We start from the raw sequence: 25,900 nt of genomic DNA on the forward strand, positions 1-25,900 counted from the left end.
GGAGCAGCATATGGGGGCATATTCTATGGAGCAGCATATGGGGGCATATTCTATGGAGCAGCATATGGGGGCATATTCTATGGAGCAGCATATGGGGGCATATTCTATGGAGCAGCATATGGGGGCATATTCTATGGAGCAGCATATGGGGGCATATTCTATGGAGCAGCATATGGGGGCATATTCTATGGAGCAGCATATGGGGGCATATTCTATGGAGCAGCATATGGGGGCATATTCTATGGAGCAGCATATGGGGGCATATTCTATGGAGCAGCATATGGGGGCATATTCTATGGAGCAGCATATGGGGGCATATTCTATGGAGCAGCATATGGGGGCATATTCTATGGAGCAGCATATGGGGGCATATTCTATGGAGCAGCATATGGGGGCATATTCTATGGAGCAGCATATGGGGGCATATTCTATGGAGCAGCATATGGGGGCATATTCTATGGAGCAGCATATGGGGGCATATTCTATGGAGCAGCATATGGGGGCATATTCTATGGAGCAGCATATGGGGGCATATTCTATGGAGCAGCATATGGGGGCATATTCTATGGAGCAGCATATGGGGGCATATTCTATGGAGCAGCATATGGGGGCATATTCTATGGAGCAGCATATGGGGGCATATTCTATGGAGCAGCATATGGGGGCATATTCTATGGAGCAGCATATGGGGGCATATTCTATGGAGCAGCATATGGGGGCATATTCTATGGAGCAGCATATGGGGGCATATTCTATGGAGCAGCATATGGGGGCATATTCTATGGAGCAGCATATGGGGGCATATTCTATGGAGCAGCATATGGGGGCATATTCTATGGAGCAGCATATGGGGGCATATTCTATGGAGCAGCATATGGGGGCATATTCTATGGAGCAGCATATGGGGGCATATTCTATGGAGCAGCATATGGGGGCATATTCTATGGAGCAGCATATGGGGGCATATTCTATGGAGCAGCATATGGGGGCATATTCTATGGAGCAGCATATGGGGGCATATTCTATGGAGCAGCATATGGGGGCATATTCTATGGAGCAGCATATGGGGGCATATTCTATGGAGCAGCATATGGGGGCATATTCTATGGAGCAGCATATGGGGGCATATTCTATGGAGCAGCATATGGGGGCATATTCTATGGAGCAGCATATGGGGGCATATTCTATGGAGCAGCATATGGGGGCATATTCTATGGAGCAGCATATGGGGGCATATTCTATGGAGCAGCATATGGGGGCATATTCTATGGAGCAGCATATGGGGGCATATTCTATGGAGCAGCATATGGGGGCATATTCTATGGAGCAGCATATGGGGGCATATTCTATGGAGCAGCATATGGGGGCATATTCTATGGAGCAGCATATGGGGGCATATTCTATGGAGCAGCATATGGGGGCATATTCTATGGAGCAGCATATGGGGGCATATTCTATGGAGCAGCATATGGGGGCATATTCTATGGAGCAGCATATGGGGGCATATTCTATGGAGCAGCATATGGGGGCATATTCTATGGAGCAGCATATGGGGGCATATTCTATGGAGCAGCATATGGGGGCATATTCTATGGAGCAGCATATGGGGGCATATTCTATGGAGCAGCATATGGGGGCATATTCTATGGAGCAGCATATGGGGGCATATTCTATGGAGCAGCATATGGGGGCATATTCTATGGAGCAGCATATGGGGGCATATTCTATGGAGCAGCATATGGGGGCATATTCTATGGGGCAGCATATGGGGGCATATTCTATGGGGCAGCATATGGGGGCATATTCTATGGGGCAGCATATGGGGGCATATTCTATGGGGCAGCATATGGGGGCATATTCTATGGGGCAGCATATGGGGGCATATTCTATGGGGCAGCATATGGGGGCATATTCTATGGGGCAGCATATGGGGGCATATTCTATGGGGCAGCATATGGGGGCATATTCTATGGGGCAGCATATGGGGGCATATTCTATGGGGCAGCATATGGGGGCATATTCTATGGGGCAGCATATGGGGGCATATTCTATGGGGCAGCATATGGGGGCATATTCTATGGGGCAGCATATGGGGGCATATTCTATGGGGCAGCATATGGGGGCATATTCTATGGGGCAGCATATGGGGGCATATTCTATGGGGCAGCATATGGGGGCATATTCTATGGGGCAGCATATGGGGGCATATTCTATGGGGCAGCATATGGGGGCATATTCTATGGGGCAGCATATGGGGGCATATTCTATGGGGCAGCATATGGGGGCATATTCTATGGGGCAGCATATGGGGGCATATTCTATGGGGCAGCATATGGGGGCATATTCTATGGGGCAGCATATGGGGGCATATTCTATGGGGCAGCATATGGGGGCATATTCTATGGGGCAGCATATGGGGGCATATTCTATGGGGCAGCATATGGGGGCATATTCTATGGGGCAGCATATGGGGGCATATTCTATGGGGCAGCATATGGGGGCATATTCTATGGGGCAGCATATGGGGGCATATTCTATGGGGCAGCATATGGGGGCATATTCTATGGGGCAGCATATGGGGGCATATTCTATGGGGCAGCATATGGGGGCATATTCTATGGGGCAGCATATGGGGGCATATTCTATGGGGCAGCATATGGGGGCATATTCTATGGGGCAGCATATGGGGGCATATTCTATGGGGCAGCATATGGGGGCATATTCTATGGGGCAGCATATGGGGGCATATTCTATGGGGCAGCATATGGGGGCATATTCTATGGGGCAGCATATGGGGGCATATTCTATGGGGCAGCATATGGGGGCATATTCTATGGGGCAGCATATGGGGGCATATTCTATGGGGCAGCATATGGGGGCATATTCTATGGGGCAGCATATGGGGGCATATTCTATGGGGCAGCATATGGGGGCATATTCTATGGGGCAGCATATGGGGGCATATTCTATGGGGCAGCATATGGGGGGCATATTCTATGGGGCAGCATATGGGGGGCATATTCTATGGGGCAGCATATGGGGGGCATATTCTATGGGGCAGCATATGGGGGGCATATTCTATGGGGCAGCATATGGGGGGCATATTCTATGGGGCAGCATATGGGGGGCATATTCTATGGGGCAGCATATGGGGGGCATATTCTATGGGGCAGCATATGGGGGGCATATTCTATGGGGCAGCATATGGGGGGCATATTCTATGGGGCAGCATATGGGGGGCATATTCTATGGGGCAGCATATGGGGGGCATATTCTATGGGGCAGCATATGGGGGGCATATTCTATGGGGCAGCATATGGGGGGCATATTCTATGGGGCAGCATATGGGGGGCATATTCTATGGGGCAGCATATGGGGGGCATATTCTATGGGGCAGCATATGGGGGGCATATTCTATGGGGCAGCATATGGGGGGCATATTCTATGGGGCAGCATATGGGGGGCATATTCTATGGGGCAGCATATGGGGGGCATATTCTATGGGGCAGCATATGGGGGGCATATTCTATGGGGCAGCATATGGGGGGCATAGTCTATGGGGCAGCATATGGGGGGCATAGTCTATGGGGCAGCATATGGGGGGCATAGTCTATGGGGCAGCATATGGGGGGCATAGTCTATGGGGCAGCATATGGGGGGCATAGTCTATGGGGCAGCATATGGGGGGCATAGTCTATGGGGCAGCATATGGGGGGCATAGTCTATGGGGCAGCATATGAGGGGCATAGTCTATGGGGCAGCATATGAGGGGCATAGTCTATGGGGCAGCATATGAGGGGCATAGTCTATGGGGCAGCATATGAGGGGCATAGTCTATGGGGCAGCATATGAGGGGCATAGTCTATGGGGCAGCATATGAGGGGCATAGTCTATGGGGCAGCATATGAGGGGCATAGTCTATGGGGCAGCATATGAGGGGCATAGTCTATGGGGCAGCATATGAGGGGCATAGTCTATGGGGCAGCATATGAGGGGCATAGTCTATGGGGCAGCATATGAGGGGCATAGTCTATGGGGCAGCATATGAGGGGCATAGTCTATGGGGCAGCATATGAGGGGCATAGTCTATGGGGCAGCATATGAGGGGCATAGTCTATGGGGCAGCATATGAGGGGCATAGTCTATGGGGCAGCATATGAGGGGCATAGTCTATGGGGCAGCATATGAGGGGCATAGTCTATGGGGCAGCATATGAGGGGCATAGTCTATGGGGCAGCATATGAGGGGCATAGTCTATGGGGCAGCATATGAGGGGCATAGTCTATGGGGCAGCATATGAGGGGCATAGTCTATGGAGCAGCATATGGGGCAGCATATGGGGGCATAATCTATGGAGCATTTTATGGGGCAGCATATGGGGGCATAATCTATGGAGCATTTTATGGGGCCATAACCTTTATGGAGCATTATATGGGGCATATTTTGTATGGAGCATCTTATGGGGCCATTATTAACCTTTGTGCAGCATTATATGGGGTATATTTTGTATGGAGCATCTTATGGGGCCATCATGAACTGTATGGAGCATTATATGGGGCTCCTGATTCAATATGGATATTCAAAAACATTTAACCTACTGATGTCTCAATTTTACTCTTATTGGTATCTATTTTTATTTTTGAAATTTAGCAGTAGCTGCTGCATTTTCCACCCTAGGCTTATACGCGAGTCAATAAGTTTTCCCAGTTTTTTGGGGGCAAAATTAGGGGGGTCGACTTATAAACAAGTATATACGGTAACTATTTTGTGTGACATCACACTCTGATTTAAGGGCATAAAAAAAAAAATTTTGAAAATTGAGAAATTTTCAACGTTTTCGGCAAATTTTTTTTTTTTTTTTTTTTTTTTGTAACAAACGTGTCCTATCAAAGAAATGTTACCCCTATCATGAAGTACAATATGTCATGGGAAAACAATGTCAGAATCACCAGGATCCGTTGAAGCATTCTAGAGTTATGACCTCATAAAGTGACCCTGGTCAGAATTGAAAAAATTGGCCCGGTCACGAAGGCAAAAACACGCTCTGGCGCGAAAGGGTTAAGCGCTTTGATCAGGTCTGTTACAGCTGGAGCTGACACTGAGGGTCCTGTACATCACCCCCACACAGGCACTGACCTCTCTGTGATCGTCTCTTACAGGTTTACTTGGCTGAAATCACCGCTGATACTCAGACTTGTGCAAAGAGGAATGTGCACAGCCGCAAGCTGAAAGACCTCAACAAGGTGAGCGCCTGATGATGTGATGTGGCAGGGGCCATCCCTACACCCTGTGTGCATCTCCCGATTCCCACCCACACCCCGGGTGCATCTCCCTCCCGATCCGACGTCCAGGTGCATCTCCCGATTCCCCCGACGCCCTGGGTACATCGCCTGATCCCGCCCTGACGCGCTGAATGTTTCCTTTCGATGCCCCTGTCTCATCCTGCCTCCATTTTTAGATGGCGGATAACTGGGAGGCCGCTCCACGTCACATGATCCGCCTGGACATCCGTTCTCTGCTGCAGGATGCTGCCATTGAGGAGGTTTGTGTGAATAGCCATGTTATGTGGCTGTAGACCAGTGGGAGTCTGTGCTTCGGGGGCTGGTTATGTCCACACTTAGGAGGCAGTAGTTTTGTGATGGGAACTCTGAGAAAGCTCATACCCCAATCCATCAGGACCTGGTGCCCTCGGAGCCCCACACAGCTGTGATACCACGCCCTAAACCATAATCCCTCCACTACCTCCTGATGTATAGTGCTGCCAGTGTCTGCACTCTCTCTCTGAGGGGGCCTATAATAATGGTACATGTGGGGTGGGGGCGGGGGGGAGTCCTGCTGTGGTGGTTACAGATTTGGGGGAATGTCCTGGCTACTTTATGACCAGAACTGAAGTCTCCTTTTCTGCAGGTTGAGATGGAGGATTCTGAGCCGAGTGCGGACCCAGAGCAAGAAGTGAAGAAGGAGCTGGAGGAAGAGGAGAGCGAGCGGGTAGGGTGGCTGCCATTACTCTTACTGTAGGAAGGTCCAGTATCCTAGGTCTGGGCCCCTCCTTAAAGGCGTTTCCAGAGTTTGGCCTTCAGAGTGCAGCAGTCCACTGTGTCCCTCAGCATCAGACTGGAGTGGCGCTGTGCATGTGCTGGTGTTCTTCTGAGCAGTGGGTTCCCCAATAAATAATCTTGGGGCAAGAGCCGCTTTGCTCATTGATTGGCGGCAGCGTTATGGATTTGACGTTACCGCTGCAGACAATTGCCAACATTGGGAGCAACGGTGAAGAATCATTGCTGGACCCAGGCAGGGGGGCATTCCTGACAGTGGAAAAGCTGTAAATTTACCAGGAATTACTACCATTTTTAGTTTTTTGGTAGTGAAAGAAAATTCTAAGCGTAATTAACCACCTCCCGACCGGGCTATTCTCTGCTTTTCTTTATCTGTCCACGTGGCCGTGTGAATGTATTTTTGCGAGGCGAATATTAGTTTTCACTGACCCCATTATTTTTCCCATTCAATAATGGGAAAAAATTTCAATTGCTGTGAAATATCGAAAAGAGAGTGACCTGATTTCTGCAGTGTTTCTCCTTGTGTGGCGGGGGGAGCGGCCTGGTGACCCACAGGTCACCCATTACTGCGACACCAAACTTGCTTTTCGCTTTTTTTCATTCAAGTGATGGAAAAAGAACTCCAGAAATTTGTGCAAATAAATGTGCTCGTGTCTCCAAGAGGCATGACTGTTCACATGTTCATCCGTGGCCCATCTGAGGGCTCGTTTTATGCAGGCCGACGCTCTTATAAATGTCGTGTTGGTGGGATACAACATTTTGATTCTGTTTTATTGCGTTTTTTTATTGTTGCAGCGGTCAAAAAAACAAAACGAGTGTGTTCCTTGTAGCAGATCGGACGTTTAGGGTATGTGCTCACGGAGTTTTTTGGATCTGCGGATTTTGTAGTAAAATCCGCAGATAAATCCGCAGGACTGATTTGCCTGCGGTTTTACACCTCATAATGGAGAAGGTGTGAAACCGCAGCTGTTCTGCACAAAAGAATTGACATGCTGCAGATTGTAAACCGCGGAAAAATCCACAGTATGTGCACAGCGGTTTTTTTTTTTTTAACATAGGAAATAAAGGTACTGTACAGCGCAGCAAAATCTGCTGCGGACCTGCAGAGCCAAAACCGCTGTGGACCCGCAGCAGAATCCGCAGCGTGTGCACATACCCTTACAGACCTGATGCTGAAAGTGTTTTTAAATATTTTTTTTGCTTTTTTTTTAAAAGGAATGAGGTTTTTCTATACTTTTTTTTTTTTTTTTTGATTTTTAGTTCCTTTGGAGATGAGGGATTAAGTACCAATCACGTCTTCTATGTTGATCTCTCGTCAGCACCCCGCGATGTTCGCATGGGACTGCGCTTCACTCGGACCCTGCGGCGCTGTAGATGTCGCTGTCACAGGTTGACAGCTCCATGCTCTGCGGCTGGCAGCCAGTTCGTGTTGCAGCTGTGTAACTTTGTGCCATTTGTCGGGACGGGCAATGTGCTACCGTCTCTGTACAAGTTGCTGACTTTCTATCTGGTCGCTTCCAGCTGTCTGGTCAGGATGACTCCTGCATGATTGGCGGCTACAGGACATTTCTTTTCTGTCCTTGAACAGCGTGATCTCACTAGTTCTCCCAAGATCTGGCTGCCGAGGATAGAAGGTGCCGGCCATGGTCACAGCGAGACTGAGCAGCACAGCTGCCCACACTCCCCACTAATCCCTCACTATACAGTAACCTGCAATACATAGGTGGCATGCTTCAGGAGTATGGTTGTTATAGACTGCTATAATAATCTGCATGTTAAACAAGGAATATCGTAATAATGAAAGGTGACCTGTGGTGAAGGGTCCGTCACCGCTGATGGCCCCCAGCATGTGCCAGTGACGCCACTCCAGCTCTTTTGCGGCCATTGCTTAGTTGCAGCATTTGTTTTTCACTTTAACTTTTCTGACATTTCTCCCCATAATACAGGGATATCTTCCGAAAAGCAAATGGGAGATGGACACCTCGGAAGCCAAGCTGGGTAAGTGCATGGTGGCACCACTGATGTGCAGGTGATCTCTCCATAGGTTCCTCGGTAGAGTCGCTTGTGTGTCACAGACATGGCAGTCTCATTACATGATGCTGTGCAAGCAGCATTTTACACCTACACATCTGTGCTGTCACTGCTTGCAGCTATCGTCGACACTCTTGTCGTTAATGTTGCTGGAAAATCTCTCCTCTAGAATTCAGTTTGTGATGTACGGCCAAGGTTTTCATTGAAACATTTCTTTCTCGTGATGTGAGTTTTTACATAAAGGACAGTAACGCAGAACCGGGTGTGTAAGACCCTAATAACACAGAACCAGTTGTGTAAGAACCTAGGAATACAGAACTGAGTGTGTAAGACCTTAGTGACGCAGGACCTTATGTGTAATAGTAACCCTTTTGCTGCTGTGTTTTTACACATTTTTTATGTAGAAATGAGGTCTAAGTAGATGGAATTGACATGGTGCCCCAGTAGCTGCTGTGGGTATCAGCGTTACTCTGAACCACGAGTGTCCATCATCTTTGTAAATACTCACGCCCTGTCATCTGTGTTCCTGTGCTACCGCTGCTGCATTGGACACTGGGCTTTGTACTCGCTTTGTGGCACATTGTACTTACAATGTCCTTTTAGCGTTTATTAGAAAAAAATTAAAAATTTGATTGAAAAGTGTAAATTTATGCCATATGAATGTCAGCGCACAAAATCAATGAAATCTTACACTTTTTCACTGGAAGTCTGCTGCCTGTGCTGGGAGGGCCGCCACATTACACCTGCATTTTCAATGAGCCATACTTTATGGGCCAGTGGGTCGGTGTATTAGAAACCCCTCACACTGGTGTTGGGATTGGGGTAAGAGATTTTTGGGAACTACAGATTGTTCCAAATTTACTCCGTTACGGAATAATCATAAATTGACAGGGTTTTTCAAATTAAGGGGGTTTTATTTACTACAAAATAGAACATTTAAGCGCTTCAATAAACTTCAACAAAAGTGTGATCATTCCCAGGCTTCCTTTTATCCAATACCTACAATTGAGACAGGCGTCCTAGACTCGTGATGCAGCACCTGTAATTCAAAAAAGTTATGCACTTGAGTCCTTATCGGTCTAATCTCCAGAATATATCAGCAACTACTGCAGCCCCATCTCGGTTTGTGGGACATATTATGAAAGAGTTGTGGAAGGAGGTGTTGGAGCATATTCCTAGACTGTCCCCATGTGAATCTGAGACTCTTGTTGATACACTTCTTGTAGGGTGTATAGAACGCCAAGTTTCCTTTCTAAGATTCTAAGATTGGGGTTTGTTATCGGGCATTCCCTTATCTCGGACATTCTGCGGAATGCCCGAGAAAAGGGGGCGAAGGACACACAATGCACATGCTTTGCAAATGTAGGTATTTGGGCTCAATTCCTTGGCCCTAATGCAAAGGGTTTTCGGGCTGCAACTCTGGGAGACCCCTACGATATTTGTTGGGGCATCTAGGAGAGTTGACAGAATTTGAATCACCTGTTAGCTATTGGATTATCACAAATTCTATATCAAGCTCACAAGCTTAACCTCCCGTTAACCAATGAATTAATAAATTATAACATTTGGTTGGAAAAGGAGATATATAGAAAGAGAGAAGCAATAACGACATTTGAAAATCTGTGTGGACCCTGGTTGAATGTTCCAGGCCTACCGTCTGGTGCATTGATGAGAGGGGACGGCAGCTAATGGTGCCAGGTTAGCAGACTAGAGTGTTACCAGGTAATGGTCATAGGGGTTACTTAGGGTCCTAAAGATCACAGTTGACTCTTGAACATCAGTCAATTTAGGATATACTGTATGTGGTATATTGAAATATGAACATAGTTTGTTCTGGTGTGTTATCTGGGGGGTTTGGGAGAGTTATTGCTTTATATTTTTTATAATAAATGAGAGGTTTATATAACTGGATAGTGTTTACATTTAATAGATGACAATACTATGTTGGCCTATTATGTCATTATAAACATGGTCTGCATATTTGCTCAAATGCTCAAGGGGTGTAGTTACTTTTCTTAAAAGTATTTTCAATAAATGAATGCCAAGACAGGTGGCAAAAAGTGACGTTTCATTCTTTCTCTGTTAAGATCCATGTTTTCCAAGGTGACGGTGGCCATCACTTGTGCTCAGTCTCCGAGCTGCCACCTGTTTCTGATGTTTGCATCATAAAATACTTGGTAAAATGACACTTTTCTGTCTCTGTCATTTGCCTGTACAAGGTCTGATGGCGCAGTGATGATTTTTTTTTTAAATTTTTTTACTGCATTGGGACCATTTTGGGATTCATGAGATTTGTTTTTTTTGTTAAATTTGTTAAATGATCATAAAACTATTATAGTTTGGATCCTTATGGACACAGTAATGCCAAATATGTAGTTTATTTAGGTTTTCTTATTTAGAACGAAATCTAGTTTGAAGCTTTAATTTTTGAGAAACTGTTTAGTTGAAAAATAGAATGAAAATATCATTTTTTTAAATCATGCATTTTTTATTAATATAAATTGTCATAATGAACCTATTGTCAATCAGTGTACATCATCATGACGTCAGTCTTATTTTCCTTAGTAGTTTAATATCTAAACATTAATTTCTTATCACAGCAAATTATTATGGGTAAAAGAGGGAAGGGGAAACTGTGACGACACCAGATTATGTATCTCCGAGTATTACGAGTAGTGCTGTGTTACCACTCTGCAGTCACAGTATTAGTCTGTATGTTCGCCAACTGTCTCATTTTCTGAAGACTGGTAGCGTATTATTAGCAGATGAAGCGATTGTTTCCTCAGAGACCATTCTCATTCACCAATGCTATAATTGCAGCTAATGACGGACACACAAGATTTTCCCAATAACTTGTGAATTTGGTATCTGTGAGGATACGCAGAATCTCTTGTCCTGAATTCTTGCGGCGTTAAGTCCAGGTTAATGTCCAGAAGTGTCGGCGTCTCAGTTGATTGTCAGTGGGATGTTACTATGTGAGATATTAGATGGGTGATGACATCCCATAGTTGCCTTACCCTATCGCAGGTCCACCAAATCTGCATCATATCTGTGTTAAGATCTTCGCACCCCCATCACACACCCGGGGAGTTGTGGAAGATCTGCGCCAGTTTGTGGCAGTGTAATAGCACCTATATAATGACTTTCATCCATATTCCAAGTGGTTTGTACACTGAGTGTTCCTATCATTGAGCAGGACGTCTGCCATTGACCCAGGGTGATCGTCTGCCATTGACCCAGGGTGATCGTGCATTGTAAATCTTCTTCCCATGTGTGAAGAGGCGTGTCTGGAGAGGACACATAACTGTGCCCTAAGGACCCAGCTCTAACCTGTCTTGTTGGATTAAGTCGCATTGTCTGTAGCTTACATGGTTGGGAGAATATTATTTCTTTTTCCCCCATAAAGTGTCTGATTTATAAATAGTTATTGGAGTCTTTATGTGGAATGTGGTATTTCTCTCCACATGTAGAAAAGGAGGATATCTTTTCAAATCCGTAGGATTCCCTGGGACCTCCAGTCCTGGAGTTGGTGGTCCGGATACACTGCCAGAGAGTCTCAATGGGGGCTTCAGAGACCGCTATTATAGAGCTAAGCTTGTTAATGAGTGCACCCCACACCCTCGAGGCAACCTACACTGTTGTTGCGAAACACAATTTGCTATTAGGCCCAGCTACAATATATGAATAAAAGATGCTATATTGGAGGTTCCAATGAAATGTCTCTCCATTCTCTATCCAGTGTCTGTCATCGTTGTTGTTCCACATAAACCTTAATTGAGTATGACTACTGTATGGTATCTCACCACTGAGGGGTGTCCTCGTCCTCCTTTCCTTATTGGGATGTGTAAAGTGTCCGCTGTACAGTATCTCACCACTGAGGGGCGCCCTCGTCCTCTTTTCCTTATTGGGATGTATAAAGTGTCCGCTGTATAGCTTCTCACCACTGAGGGGCGCCCTCGTCATCTTTTCCTTATTGGGATGTATAAAGTGTCCGCTGTATAGCTTCTCACCACTGAGGGGCGCCCTCGTCCTCTTTTCCTTATTGGGATGTATAAAGTGTCCGCTGTATAGCTTCTCACCACTGATGGGTGCCCTCATCTTTTCCTTATTGGGATGTATAAAGTGTCCGCTGTATAGCTTCTCACCACTGATGGGTGCCCTCATCTTTTCCTTATTGGGATGTATAAAGTGTCCGCTGTATAGTATCCCACCACTGAGGGGCGCCCTCGTCCTCCTGTTCTCATTGGGATGTATAAAATGTCCGCTGTACAGTATCTCACCAGTGAGGGGCGCCCTCGTCCTCCATTCCTCATTGGGATGTATAAAGTGTCCGCTGTATAGTATCTCACCACTGAGGGGCGCCCTCGTCCTCCTTTCCTCATTGGGATGTATAAAGTGTCCGCTCTATAGTATCTCACCACTGAGGGGCGCCCTCGTCCTCCTGTTCTCATTGGGATGTGTAGTGTCCGCTGTATAGTATCTCACCACTGAGGGGCGCCCTCGTCCTCCTGTTCTCATTGGGATGTATAAAGTGTCTGCTCTCTGTTGTTTTTCCTGCCATATACACTTTAATATGGTGGATTGTATTTCTGAGTATTTCATGGGGAATGTGATAGGTTCTGAAATACAGTATTTGTGGAGTATGAACCTTTAAAAGGGTAACCTGTCAACAGGATTGTGCAAAGTAACTTACGAAGAGTGTCAGGTCGACATCGTTACACTAATTAAAAAAAAATCATACCTTTTGTCGATGAAATCAGTCTTGTGTTGTCGTTTAATCTTTGTTTTTAGTTTTCAGTTAGAGATTCTTGTTCTCCAAGATGGCCTTGGTGGGGGGGGGGTCTTCATGTGGTGCGCTGATGAGGTATTCATACTGATGGCTTCTGACAGGTCACTGATCCCTCACTTACCCGCCCACTATTTTACATACTGCATAATATATATATCCTTCATTCCGGCAGGCGGCATGATCGCATGTACTGTATAATGTGCATTTATTTGATTTGCTGGTATAAATAAATTCATGAGAAAAAAATCTGTCTCAAAATGCCTGCGCAGTAGCATCTATTGGCGATTCTACTTCGCAGGAGCAAGCGGCGCCATATTGCTAGCGTAAGAAAGTTGACTCCACTAAGATGGCACCTGTGCAGTAGCATATATCGGGTCAAGGATAGACGCTCCTGCCCAGGCGCTGCTGGCACCATTTAGAGAATTTTTTTTTCTTTTTCTGAATTTAACTCTCCATACATTGTAGAGTTCCTCCAATAGGAGTGTCTCAGGCTAGGTTCACATAAGTTCTGCCTACTTCCGTTCTTCCGATTAGCTCCGCCTACTTCTGCATGCGTCCTGAGTACCTATCTTTAACATTGGGTACACAGGACATGCGAATGTATAAGGATGTCGTTTTGACGCGCCCGCCAAATGCATAGAAACGTGACATGTTGCGTTTCTGTGTGTTCGGCGGGCACGTCAAAATAATGGATCCGCATGTCCTGCGTACCCAATGCATGCAGAAGTAGGCGGAGCTAAACGGAAGTGTGCAAGTAGGCGGAGCTTAACGGAGGAAGTACGCAGCCCTCCGCAGCTCAGCCGAACGCTAATGTAAACCCGGCCTCAGAGCACTATCTGAATTTTCCTTTCTTTTGGGACTGTATAGAATTGTCTGTGTTGGAACATGGTGAGATATTAAAGTCCCCATACACCAGGAGGGCACCTTTTAAATCCGCTACTACAGCCAAACTGTCTGACAAATGAGATCTGCCTGGAGTTGGGGGCCGATATAGAAACATGAGATGTACCTGAAGTTAGGGGCAGATATAGAGAAATGAGATCTATCTGGAGCTGGGAGCAGATAGAGAAATGAGATCTGCCTGAAGTTGGGGAGATTAAGTCTGGAGCGGTCCTCCAGATCTACCAGTTTCTCCTGAGTGCCGGCTGCAGTATTAACATGCGAGACTCGTCCGAGTTTCTCGCATGTGTGATCCCGGCCTTCAAGCGGTAATCTCCTCTGTAGTAGTAAATTCCTCCAGATTCTCTTCAATATATGCGCGTCCTTCTGTAATGTAGTGATGGCTGAGGTGATGTCTGTATGTATGGCTTTAGTGTGGGCTGAGGTGATGTCTGTATGCATGGCTTTAGTGTGGCCCCTGTAATGTAGTGATGGCTGAGGTGATGTCTGTATGTATGTCTGTAGTGTGGCCTCTGTAATGCAGTGATGGCTGAGGTGATGTCTGTGTGTATGGCCTTAGTGTGGCCTCTGTAATGTAGTGATGGCTGAGGTGATGTCTATATGTATGGCTTCAGTGCGGCCCCTGTAATGCAATGATGGCTGAGGTGATGTCTGTATGTATGGCTTTAGTATGGCCTCTGTAATGTAGTGATGGCTGAGGTGATGTCTGTATGTATGGCTTTAGTGTGGCCCCTGTAATGTAGTGATGGCTGAGGTGATGTCTGTATGTATGGCTTTAGTGTGGCCCCTGTAATGTAGTGATGGCTGAGGTGATGTCTGTAGTGTGGCCTCTGTAATGCAGTGATGGCTGAGGTGATGTCTGTATGTATGGCTTTAGTGTGGCCCCTGTAATGTAGTGATGGCTGAGGTGATGTCTGTATGTACGGCTTTAGTACGGCCCCTGTAATGTAATGATGGCTGAGGTGATGTCTGTATGTATGGCTTTAGTGTGGCCTCTGTAATGTAGTGATGGCTGAGGTGATGCCTGTATGTATGGCTTTAGTGTGGACTGAGGTGATGCCTGTATGTATGGCTTTAGCGTGGCCCCTGTAATGTAGTGATGGCTGAGGTGATGTCTGTATGTATGGCTTTAGTGTGGCCCCTGTAATGTAGTGATGTCTGTGTGTATGGCTTTAGTGTGGCCTCTGTAATGTAGTGTGGGCTGAGGTGATGTCTGTATGTATGGCTTTAGTGTGGCCCCTGTAATGTAGTGATGGCTGAGGTGATGTCTGTGTGTATGGCTTTAGTGTGGCCTCTGTAATGTAGTGTGGGCTGAGGTGATGTCTATGTATGGCTTTAGTGTGGCCCCTGTAATGTAGTGATGGCTGAGGTGATGTCTGTGTGTATGGCTTTAGTATGGCCTCTAATGTAGTGATGGCTGAGGTGATGTCTGTGTGTATGGCTTTAGTGTGGCCTCTGTAATGTAGTGATGGCTGAGGTGATGTCTGTATGTATGGCTTTAGTGTGGGCTGAGGTGATGTCTGTGTGTATGGCTTTAGTGTGGCCTCTGTAATGTAGTGATGGCTGAGGTGATGTCTGTATGTATGGCTTTAGTGTGGCCCCTGTAATGTAGTGATGGCTGAGGTGATGTCTGTGTGTATGGCTTTAGTGTGGCCTCTGTAATGTAGTGTGGGCTGAGGTGATGTCTCTATGTATGGCTTTAGTGTGGCCTCTGTAATGTAGTGATGGCTGAGGTGATGTCTGTGTGTATGGCTTTAGTGTGGCCTCTGTAATGTAGTGATGGCTGAGGTGATGTCTGTATGTATGGCTTTAGTGTGGCCCCTGTAATGTAGTGATGGCTGAGGTGATGTCTGTATGTATGTCTGTAGTGTGGCCTCTGTAATGCAGTGATGGCTGAGGTGAGGTCTGTGTGTATGGCCTTAGTGTGGCCTCTGTAATGTAGTGATGGCTGAGGTGATGTCTATATGTATGGCTTCAGTGCGGCCCCTGTAATGCAATGATGGCTGAGGTGATGTCTGTATGTATGGCTTTAGTGTGGCCTCTGTAATGTAGTGATGGCTGAGGTGATGCCTGTATGTATGGCTTTAGTGTGGACTGAGGTGATGCCTGTATGTATGGCTTTAGCGTGGCCCCTGTAATATAGTGATGGCTGAGGTGATGTCTGTAGTGTGGCCTCTGTAATGCAGTAATGGCTGAGGTGATGTCTGTATGTATGGCTTTAGTGTGGCCCCTGTAATGTAGTGATGGCTGAGGTGATGTCTGTATGTACGGCTTTAGTACGGCCCCTGTAATGTAATGATGGCTGAGGTGATGTCTGTATGTATGGCTTTAGTGTGGCCTCTGTAATGTAGTGATGGCTGAGGTGATGCCTGTATGTATGGCTTTAGTGTGGCCCCTGTAATATAGTGATGGCTGAGGTGATGTCTGTATGTATGGCTTTAGTGTGGCCCCTGTAATGTAGTGATGGCTGAGGTGATGTCTGTAGTGTGGCCTCTGTAGTGCAGTGATGGCTGAGGTGATGTCTGTATGTATGGCTTTAGTGTGGCCCCTGTAATGTAGTGATGGCTGAGGTGATGTCTGTATGTACGGCTTTAGTACGGCCCCTGTAATGTAATGATGGCTGAGTTGATGTCTGTATGTATGGCTTTAGTGTGGCCTCTGTAATGTAGTGATGGCTGAGGTGATGCCTGTATATATGGCTTTAGTGTGGACTGAGGTGATGCCTGTATGTATGGCTTTAGCGTGGCCCCTGTAATGTAGTGATGGCTGAGGTGATGTCTGTATGTATGGCTTTAGTGTGGCCCCTGTAATGTAGTGATGTCTGTGTGTATGGCTTTAGTGTGGCCTCTGTAATGTAGTGATGGCTGAGGTGATGTCTGTGTGTATGGCTTTAGTGTGGCCTCTGTAATGTAGTGATGGCTGAGGTGATGTCTGTATGTATGGCTTTAGTGTGGCCCCTGTAATGTAGTGATGGCTGAGGTGATGTCTGTGTGTATGGCTTTAGTGTGGCCTCTGTAATGTAGTGTGGGCTGAGGTGATGTCTCTATGTATGGCTTTAGTGTGGCCTCTGTAATGTAGTGATGGCTGAGGTGATGTCTGTGTGTATGGCTTTAGTGTGGCCTCTGTAATGTAGTGTGGGCTGAGGTGATGTCTCTATGTATGGTATTAGTGTGGCCTCTGTAATGTAGTGTGGGCTGAGGTGATGTCTGTATGTATGGCTTTAGTGTGGCCCCTGTAATGTAGTGATGGCTGAGGTGATGTCTGTGTGTATGGCTTTAGTATGGCCTCTAATGTAGTGATGGCTGAGGTGATGTCTGTGTGTATGGCTTTAGTGTGGCCTCTGTAATGTAGTGATGGCTGAGGTGATGTCTGTATGTATGGCTTTAGTGTGGGCTGAGGTGATGTCTGTGTGTATGGCTTTAGTGTGGCCTCTGTAATGTAGTGATGGCTGAGGTGATGTCTGTATGTATGGCTTTAGTGTGGCCCCTGTAATGTAGTGATGGCTGAGGTGATGTCTGTGTGTATGGCTTTAGTGTGGCCTCTGTAATGTAGTGTGGGCTGAGGTGATGTCTCTATGTATGGCTTTAGTGTGGCCTCTGTAATGTAGTGATGGCTGAGGTGATGTCTGTGTGTATGGCTTTAGTGTGGCCTCTGTAATGTAGTGATGGCTGAGGTGATGTCTGTATGTATGGCTTTAGTGTGGCCCCTGTAATGTAGTGATGGCTGAGGTGATGTCTGTATGTATGTCTGTAGTGTGGCCTCTGTAATGCAGTGATGGCTGAGGTGAGGTCTGTGTGTATGGCCTTAGTGTGGCCTCTGTAATGTAGTGATGGCTGAGGTGATGTCTATATGTAAGGCTTCAGTGCGGCCCCTGTAATGCAATGATGGCTGAGGTGATGTCTGTATGTATGGCTTTAGTGTGGCCTCTGTAATGTAGTGATGGCTGAGGTGATGCCTGTATGTATGGCTTTAGTGTGGACTGAGGTGATGCCTGTATGTATGGCTTTAGCGTGGCCCCTGTAATATAGTGATGGCTGAGGTGATGTCTGTATGTATGGCTTTAGTGTGGCCCCTGTAATGTAGTGATGGCTGAGGTGATGTCTGTAGTGTGGCCTCTGTAATGCAGTAATGGCTGAGGTGATGTCTGTATGTATGGCTTTAGTGTGGCCCCTGTAATGTAGTGATGGCTGAGGTGATGTCTGTATGTACGGCTTTAGTACGGCCCCTGTAATGTAATGATGGCTGAGGTGATGTCTGTATGTATGGCTTTAGTGTGGCCTCTGTAATGTAGTGATGGCTGAGGTGATGCCTGTATGTATGGCTTTAGTGTGGCCCCTGTAATATAGTGATGGCTGAGGTGATGTCTGTATGTATGGCTTTAGTGTGGCCCCTGTAATGTAGTGATGGCTGAGGTGATGTCTGTATGTACGGCTTTAGTACGGCCCCTGTAATGTAATGATGGCTGAGGTGATGTCTGTATGTATGTCTGTAGTGTGGCCTCTGTAGTGCAGTGATGGCTGAGGTGATGTCTGTATGTATGGCTTTAGTGTGGCCCCTGTAATGTAGTGATGGCTGAGGTGATGTCTGTATGTACGGCTTTAGTACGGCCCCTGTAATGTAATGATGGCTGAGTTGATGTCTGTATGTATGGCTTTAGTGTGGCCTCTGTAATGTAGTGATGGCTGAGGTGATGCCTGTATGTATGGCTTTAGTGTGGACTGAGGTGATGCCTGTATGTATGGCTTTAGCGTGGCCCCTGTAATGTAGTGATGGCTGAGGTGATGTCTGTATGTATGGCTTTAGTGTGGCCCCTGTAATGTAGTGATGTCTGTATGTATGGCTTTAGTGTGGCCCCTGTAATGTAGTGATGGCTGAGGTGATGTCTGTGTGTATGGCTTTAGTGTGGCCTCTGTAATGTAGTGTGGGCTGAGGTGATGTCTCTATGTATGGCTTTAGTGTGGCCTCTGTAATGTAGTGATGGCTGAGGTGATGTCTGTGTGTATGGCTTTAGTGTGGCCTCTGTAATGTAGTGTGGGCTGAGGTGATGTCTCTATGTATGGTATTAGTGTGGCCTCTGTAATGTAGTGTGGGCTGAGGTGATGTCTGTATGTATGGCTTTAGTGTGGCCCCTGTAATGTAGTGATGGCTGAGGTGATGTCTGTGTGTATGGCTTTAGTATGGCCTCTAATGTAGTGATGGCTGAGGTGATGTCTGTGTGTATGGCTTTAGTGTGGCCTCTGTAATGTAGTGATGGCTGAGGTGATGTCTGTATGTATGGCTTTAGTGTGGGCTGAGGTGATGTCTGTGTGTATGGCTTTAGTGTGGCCTCTGTAATGTAGTGATGGCTGAGGTGATGCCTGTGTGTATGGCTTTAGCGTGGCCTCTGTAATGTAGTGATGGCTGAGGTGATGTCTGTATGTATGGCTTTAGTGTGGCCTCTGTAATGTAGTGATGGCTGAGGTGATGTCTCTATGTATGGCTTTAGTGTGGCCCCTGTAATGTAGTGATGTCTGTATGTATGGCTTTAGTGTGGCCTCTGTAATGTAGTGATGGCTGAGGTGATGTCTGTATGTATGGCTTTAGTGTGGCCCCTGTAATGTAGTGATGGCTGAGGTTATGTCTGTGTGTATGGCATTAGTATGGCCTCTGTAATGTAGTGATGGCTGAGGTGATGTCTGTATGTATGGCTTTAGTATGGCCTCTGTAATGTAGTGATGGCTGAGGTGATGCCTGTGTGTATGGCTTTAGTGTGGCCCCTGTAATGTACTGATGGCTGAGATGTCTGTGTGTATGGCCTTAGTGTTACCCCTGTGATGGGGCAGAGCTCTGGGCTGTGTCAGGTGCAGCAGATACTTGTAATTTTGTGCCTGGAGGTCTCTCTTGGCTGCTGGATTCTGAGGTGTTCAGGTCCTCTGTCAGGATATGCTTCTCCTGTGATGACCTGGGGCTGTCTGCGCTCTCATCTGGCAAGGTCTGACCCGATGGCAGTGGATCTGACATCATGGACCGGTCTGCATAGTCGCCGGCCACATGGTGAGTGCTGCCGCTGCTAACTTGATTTTTCCTGGTCACTGGCACAAAGATAGACCTTCTGCTAGGTGCTGCGTCCCTGCTCAGTGTGCCCCATCGTTGAGGGGAGTGTCCTGCTGCTTGTCCTGCCTCGTTTCGGGGGTGGGGGGGTGGGATTCCCTCTATTTTGCAGTGCAATGAGCCGCTCACAGGCTGCGGAAGCACAGAGCCAACCCTACTGGCAGCCACCCTGCAAGGACTGGCGAGACACACACTTGGTATGAAAAGGTTTAATTAAAAGGCTGGGTGTAACGACAATAATAAGTCATACTGCAGAACCTGGTATATAAAATCTTCTCACTACAGAACTGGGGGAATAAAATCCTCATACTGTGTAGCTGGGTGTGTAAACTTGAGACTTTCTCTGATACATGCCCTTGACGTCTTATGAGCACAGAGTATACATTAGTCATTGAGGCGCTTTTCAATATTTGCTGTGAATAATCAGCTTACGGGATCTTTTCTGGCAGTCAGCTGACATGTCACATCAGTCGTCAGTCTCCTCTGGGCTCTGGACATCTGGGGTCTATGATGCCTCCTGCAGGCAGCAGTGTTGTCTGTATCTTTAGGGGGACCTTTTCTAATTTGATTAATAGATGGTGGGTGCAATAACTTTTACCAAAACAATTTGGGATCAATGCTTCAAAAAACTCACTAATTTCTCAGCATTTTCCCTACACCTCAGTCCTTTTTATTCCTCATTGCCTTATAGCTTGAAAATAGTCAGACGAAACAAAGGTTTAACAACTTTTCTGCTTTGTAGATATAATAGATATACACTCCAGAACTTTTTTACCATTTAATTCACTATAAACCAGTCATAGCACAGGTCTACAAAAAAATGAAGTTTTCCGGTGCCATTTTTTTTTAAATGGATTTAAGATCCATTGCTGAATTAAAAAATCATTACTTTTGCTGAATTGGTTTTAGTTTTTTGAGATAATACAGTCCATTGCGAAAGTATTCGGCTCCCTGGAACGTTTCAATCTTTTCCCACATATCATGCTTCAAACATAAAGATACCAAATGTAAATTTTTGGTGAAGGATTAACAACAAGTGGAACACAATTGTGAAGTTGAACGAAATTTATTGGTTATTTTAAATTTTTGTGTAAATTCAAAACCCGAAAAGTGGGGCGTGCAATACTATTCGGCCCCTTTAAATTAATACTTTGTTGCGCCACCTTTTGCTGCAATTACAGCTGCAAGTCGCTTGGGGTATGTCTATCAGTTTTGTACATCGAGAGACTGAAATTCTTGCCCATTCTTCCTTGGCAAACAGCTCGAGCTCAGTGAGGTTTGATGGAGATCGTTTGTGAACAGCAGTTTTCAGCTCTTTCCACAGATTCTCGATTTGTATTCAGGTCTGGACTTTGATTTGGCCATTCTAACAGCTGGATACGTTTATTTGTGAACCATTCCATTGTAGGTTTTGCTTTGTTTGAAGACAAATCTCCGTCCCAGTCTCAGGTCTTTTGCAGACTCCAACAGGTTTTCTTCAAGAATGGTCCTGTATTTGGCTCCATCCATCTTCCCATCAATTTTAACCATTTTCCCTGTCCCTGCTGAAGAAAAGCAGCCCCAAACCATGATGCTCCCACCACCATGTTTGACAGTGGCAATGGTGTGTTCAGGGTGATGAGCTGTGTTGCCTTTACGCCAAACATATCGTTTGGCATTGTTGACAAAAAATTCGATTTTGGTTTCATCTGACCAGAGCACCTTCTTCCACATGTTTTGTGTGACTCCTTGCAAACTTTAAACAACACTTTTTATGGGTATCTTTAAGAAATAGCTTTCTTCTTGCCACTCTTCCATAAAGGCCAGATTTGTGCAGTGTGCGACTGATTGTTGTTCTATGGACAGACTGTCCCACCTCAGCTGTAGATTTCTACAGTTCATCCAGAGTGATCATGGGCCTCTTGGCTGCATCTCTGATCAGTCTTCTCCTTGTTTGAGATGAAAGTTTAGAGGGACGGCCGGGTCTTGGTAGATTTGCAGTGGTATGATACTCCTTCCATTTCAATATGATCGCTTGCACAGTGCTTCTTGGGATGTTTAAAGTTTTGGAAATCATTTTGTATCCAAATCCGGCTTTAAATTTCTCCACAACAGTATCACGGACCTGCTTGGTCTTCATGATGCTTTCTGTGCTTCAAACAACCCTGAGACTATCACAGAGCAGGTGCATTTATACGGAGACTTGATTAGACACAGGTGGATTATATTTATCATCACTAGTCATTTAGGACAACATTGGATCATTCAGAGTGAGTGAGTTTGCTGCACTGAAAGTAAAGGGGCCGAATAATATTGCACGCCCCACTTTTCAGTTTTTGAATTTCCACAAAAATTTAAAATAACCAATAAATTTCGTTCAACTTCACAATTGTGTTCCACTTGTTGATTCTTCATCAAACATTTACATTTGGTATCTTTGTTTGAAGCATGATATGTGGGAAAAGGTTGAAAAGTTCCAGGGGGCCGAATACTTTCTCAAGGCACTATATATGATGTGATTTGTGTGTGTGGTAACAGATGCAATCACAAGATGTCTGATGTGTGGAATAACACTAAAGGCCCCGTCACACTAAGCGATCTCGGTAGCAAGATCGCTGCTGAGTCACAACTTTTGTGACGTAACAGCGATCTCACCAGCGAGATCGCTGTGTGTGACAGCGATCAGCGAGCGGCCCCCCTGCCGGTATCGCTGATCGCTGGAAGAAATCTCTGGACATTTCTTTGGTCGCTGGTCTCCCGCTGGCCAGCACGCATCGCTGTGTGTGACAGGCGGGAGACCAGCGATCAGGTGTAAAAAAAAAAATAATAAAAAAAATAAAAAATATAGTTATTCTCACCTTCCGACGTCCCGTTCAGCCATCCTGCCTCTCTCCACGCTCCGGTCCCAGTGATCCTTTGCACGAATGACTGCGAGACTTTGTTATCCCGCGAGACCGTGACATCTCGCAGTCATTCTCGCAAAGGATCACTGGGACCGGAGCGTGGAGAGAGGCAGGATGGCTGAACGGGACGTCGGAAGGTGAGAACAACTATATTTTTTATTTTGATTCTATTTTTTACAGGGATGGCCAGCGATGCCGGGCGCTCGGCATCGCTGTGCTGATCGCTGGTGAAGCTGTCTGTGTGACAGCTCACCAGCGATCACATAGCGACTTACTAGCGATCCTGACACCTTGATATCTGTGTCGGGATCGCTGGTAAGTTGCTTAGTGTGACGGGGCCTTAAGTGTAGTGGCCATTAGTTGTCATATAGTAAGCAAGTTTCTTGATCTCCTCTTTGCCTGGTTGTCATTGTTTCTGTTTAAACATACTGAGGTGCAGACTGTTTACTCGTATTGATGATGCAGAATTTGTATCTATTGTTACTGTCTTCAGCAATGTTTTTGTCCTGAATGGTTTTTTTTTCTTTTATGTAATTCTGTTCTGAAAAAATTAAATATAATTCAGTTATATAACTTATTTTGTCTGCCTTCCCAGATAAACTAGATGGCTTGAAGACGAGGAAGCGAGACTGGCAGTCGATGGCCGGCTGTATGGAAGATTATTTGCAACTTCCAGATGATTACGACACTCGGGAATCAGAGCCTGGAAAGAAAAGGGTAAATTCCAGTTCAGGGTAGCCAGGCATAGTTTTAAATTTACAAGACTAACCTGTTCTTTGCTTCAAAATGAACTTATCCTTTCCCCCTCCCAGGTCAGATGGGCAGATCTGGAGGAGAAGAAAGATGCAGACAGGAAAAGGGCAATTGGGTTTATTGTTGGACAAACAGACTGGGAGAAGATTACAGATAAAAGTGGGCACCTGGCCGAGCGAGCACTGAACCGCACAAAGTATATTTAATGCTTCCCGAGTCGGTGAGTGGAAGCTGTCGGCCATTACTCCGCACCAGCTGCCCTGTGTACACTGTCCACCCGGGTCTGAGCACAGCACTGGCTTTTTGTGTGTTCAGCGTTGTAAGTTCATTTATTTATAGGACTTTCTTCATTCCAGGTGGGAAGTCGACCAGGCTGTATCTGCCCTGAGGCGCGGACGGATTTGGTGCCCGTGATCCCTGTAGTAGATGCATGCTGTAATAGTTCAGTGCACGTAGTCGGTTTTATATTCTGTTTTAAGTTATCTGTGCTCAGTGTATAATAAATGAGCTTTGTCCTGAGCTCTTAAGCCTCATCTTTGTCTCAGCGTGTGCTGTTTTGTTTTGTTTTTTTTATAATTTTTTTCTACAAGCGATCTTTGGATGGATGTTTTTCGATCTTGTGTACCCCAAGGAAGCAGTGAGGTGAAGCTGCAAGACAATGGAGTGTACGGCAGCAAGGGCTGACCTAAAGAAGTAACCATACAGGCCTGTTCACACTATGCTGTACTGGTTCCCACCAATTACTCTACAATAAAATGTTTTTTTCCTGAGCTTGGCTCTTTCTCTCATTTCATTGCAACATGTCATCAAGCCTCGTTCAGTTTATACAATTCTTATCTTTCTGCATCCGTTGAGCACCTTCAATTTAAGTAGGTGCTCTCCGGATCTGTAACTCCATGAATAGCAAAATGTGAACTTTTTGCACAATGGAATCTTTGATGCTTTCTGGTGGAATCTTTGATTTAATTGACCTTCCCTGCTGCAGACCAACGATGGCAAGAAGCAGTGTGATGTAAACGCCGACGTTTCCTAGGGTACTTATAATTGTAGGATTCACCTTTTCTGCATTTTAGTGCGTCTCAACTGGACATTGTTTTGCATAGTTTGTTTGCTAACCTTTTATGTATTGAAGAAAAACGCATACACAAATAAAAGCAGTGGCATTGTATGATCAGACTTTCTGCCGCTAAACACTTTATATGCTACTGGCAGGACTGTAAAAAATAAATCTGCTTTGCTGGCACATTGGTGTTTTTTTATTTTACTTGACTACACTTATAGATGGTGTTTTGCATTGTTGTGACTGGGTGTTGCTCTGTTTTATTTGAGTGACATGAGTAGATGAAGTCCTCCATACGACGCAGTCAGTGATTGGCTTCTACACCGTAGTAGTGTCTTAACTGTTAACTTTTCTGACCTTATGCCATGAAGCGGTGTAAGTAGAAAACACTGATGGGTAGTGACTCAACATATGGGTAGATGGGACATCAAAAGGGTGAGAACTATTTGGTATGACTTTGTTTTCATAGGGGAAAGCCTGAACCATTCCCATGCCTTCCAGCAGAAGACTGCAGGTGGAGTTGGACAACAGTGAGTAGTAAGAACTGTGGGCCAAAGCCATCTGGATCACCTTGTAGGTTAATTTGTAAAGATTGTGTTTATTCAGGAGTATTATACAGTGTTGTAAGGATCCAGCCTGGTGAACTGTAAAGGAAGATCACATCTCAAGCACTCACCTTATGGTATGAAGTGCAAAAAGCACCTTTCCTACAGACTGCTTCTACGTAGTTCTGCCTGACGAGCTTTCCATCCACTAGCTTTCCAGAAACCAGTCTTCTATTGCAATTATGAGCACTCACCCAAGTCATAATTTGGATCGCAAACCACGTATTTGACAGGCATTGTTCAAAGTGCCAAACAGCCGCTTTGTGTCATGGAAGCGTGTGCCATCAGCATTTTCATGTGGGGGAACAGGCTCATGTTATGGTATTGAGTGTCATCAGCACCTTCATGAACAGTAAACTTTATATCATTCAAGCATACATGTTGGGAAACACTGCATTTAACCTGTTGAGCCTGCCCCTTGGGTAAGATACTGCACACCATCGGCATCTTCACGATGAGCAAGTTATGTATCATTCAGTCCGTTGAGCACTCCATTTGAGACATGGTATTGTGAGAGAACGGATTGCATTTTGTGTCTGGTCTTAATCTTGTTTTATAATTCCTCAATCATGGTGATCAAATAACGCTTATGGGCAGGGAATCTTCACGTTTCTGTTGGCTACATATTTCTTGGGGATGTGGGGGTGAACTTTTCCTTTGTGACAATACTTAAGTGCCTTACATGTGCTAATAAAGCAGAAATCCTGAGTCCACAAACAAGGCTGTGCTGTATT

The 25,900-nt window shown here is 45.8% G+C and overlaps 1 protein-coding gene across 1 annotated transcript in view; it reads left to right on the top strand.

The window, feature by feature from the left end:
- The window catches only part of YLPM1 (YLP motif containing 1), a 94,700-nt gene extending 70,666 nt beyond the window's left edge, over positions 1 to 24,034 (top strand). Inside the window, exons 15-21 of the mRNA XM_073586890.1 lie at positions 5,160 to 5,243; positions 5,459 to 5,542; positions 5,908 to 5,988; positions 8,003 to 8,054; positions 23,344 to 23,465; positions 23,561 to 23,721; positions 23,858 to 24,034. Of these exons, the coding sequence (XP_073442991.1) occupies positions 5,160 to 5,243; positions 5,459 to 5,542; positions 5,908 to 5,988; positions 8,003 to 8,054; positions 23,344 to 23,465; positions 23,561 to 23,707 (570 nt within the window). The 3' untranslated portion in view covers positions 23,708 to 23,721; positions 23,858 to 24,034. The remainder of the gene's footprint in view (positions 1 to 5,159; positions 5,244 to 5,458; positions 5,543 to 5,907; positions 5,989 to 8,002; positions 8,055 to 23,343; positions 23,466 to 23,560; positions 23,722 to 23,857) is intronic.
- Positions 24,035 to 25,900: the final 1,866 nt, after the last annotated feature.

Source organism: Dendrobates tinctorius, unplaced genomic scaffold, assembly GCF_039654945.1.
Source record: "Dendrobates tinctorius isolate UK_male_01 unplaced genomic scaffold, ASM3965494v1 ptg000010l, whole genome shotgun sequence".
Taxonomy (NCBI): Eukaryota; Metazoa; Chordata; class Amphibia; order Anura; family Dendrobatidae; genus Dendrobates; species Dendrobates tinctorius.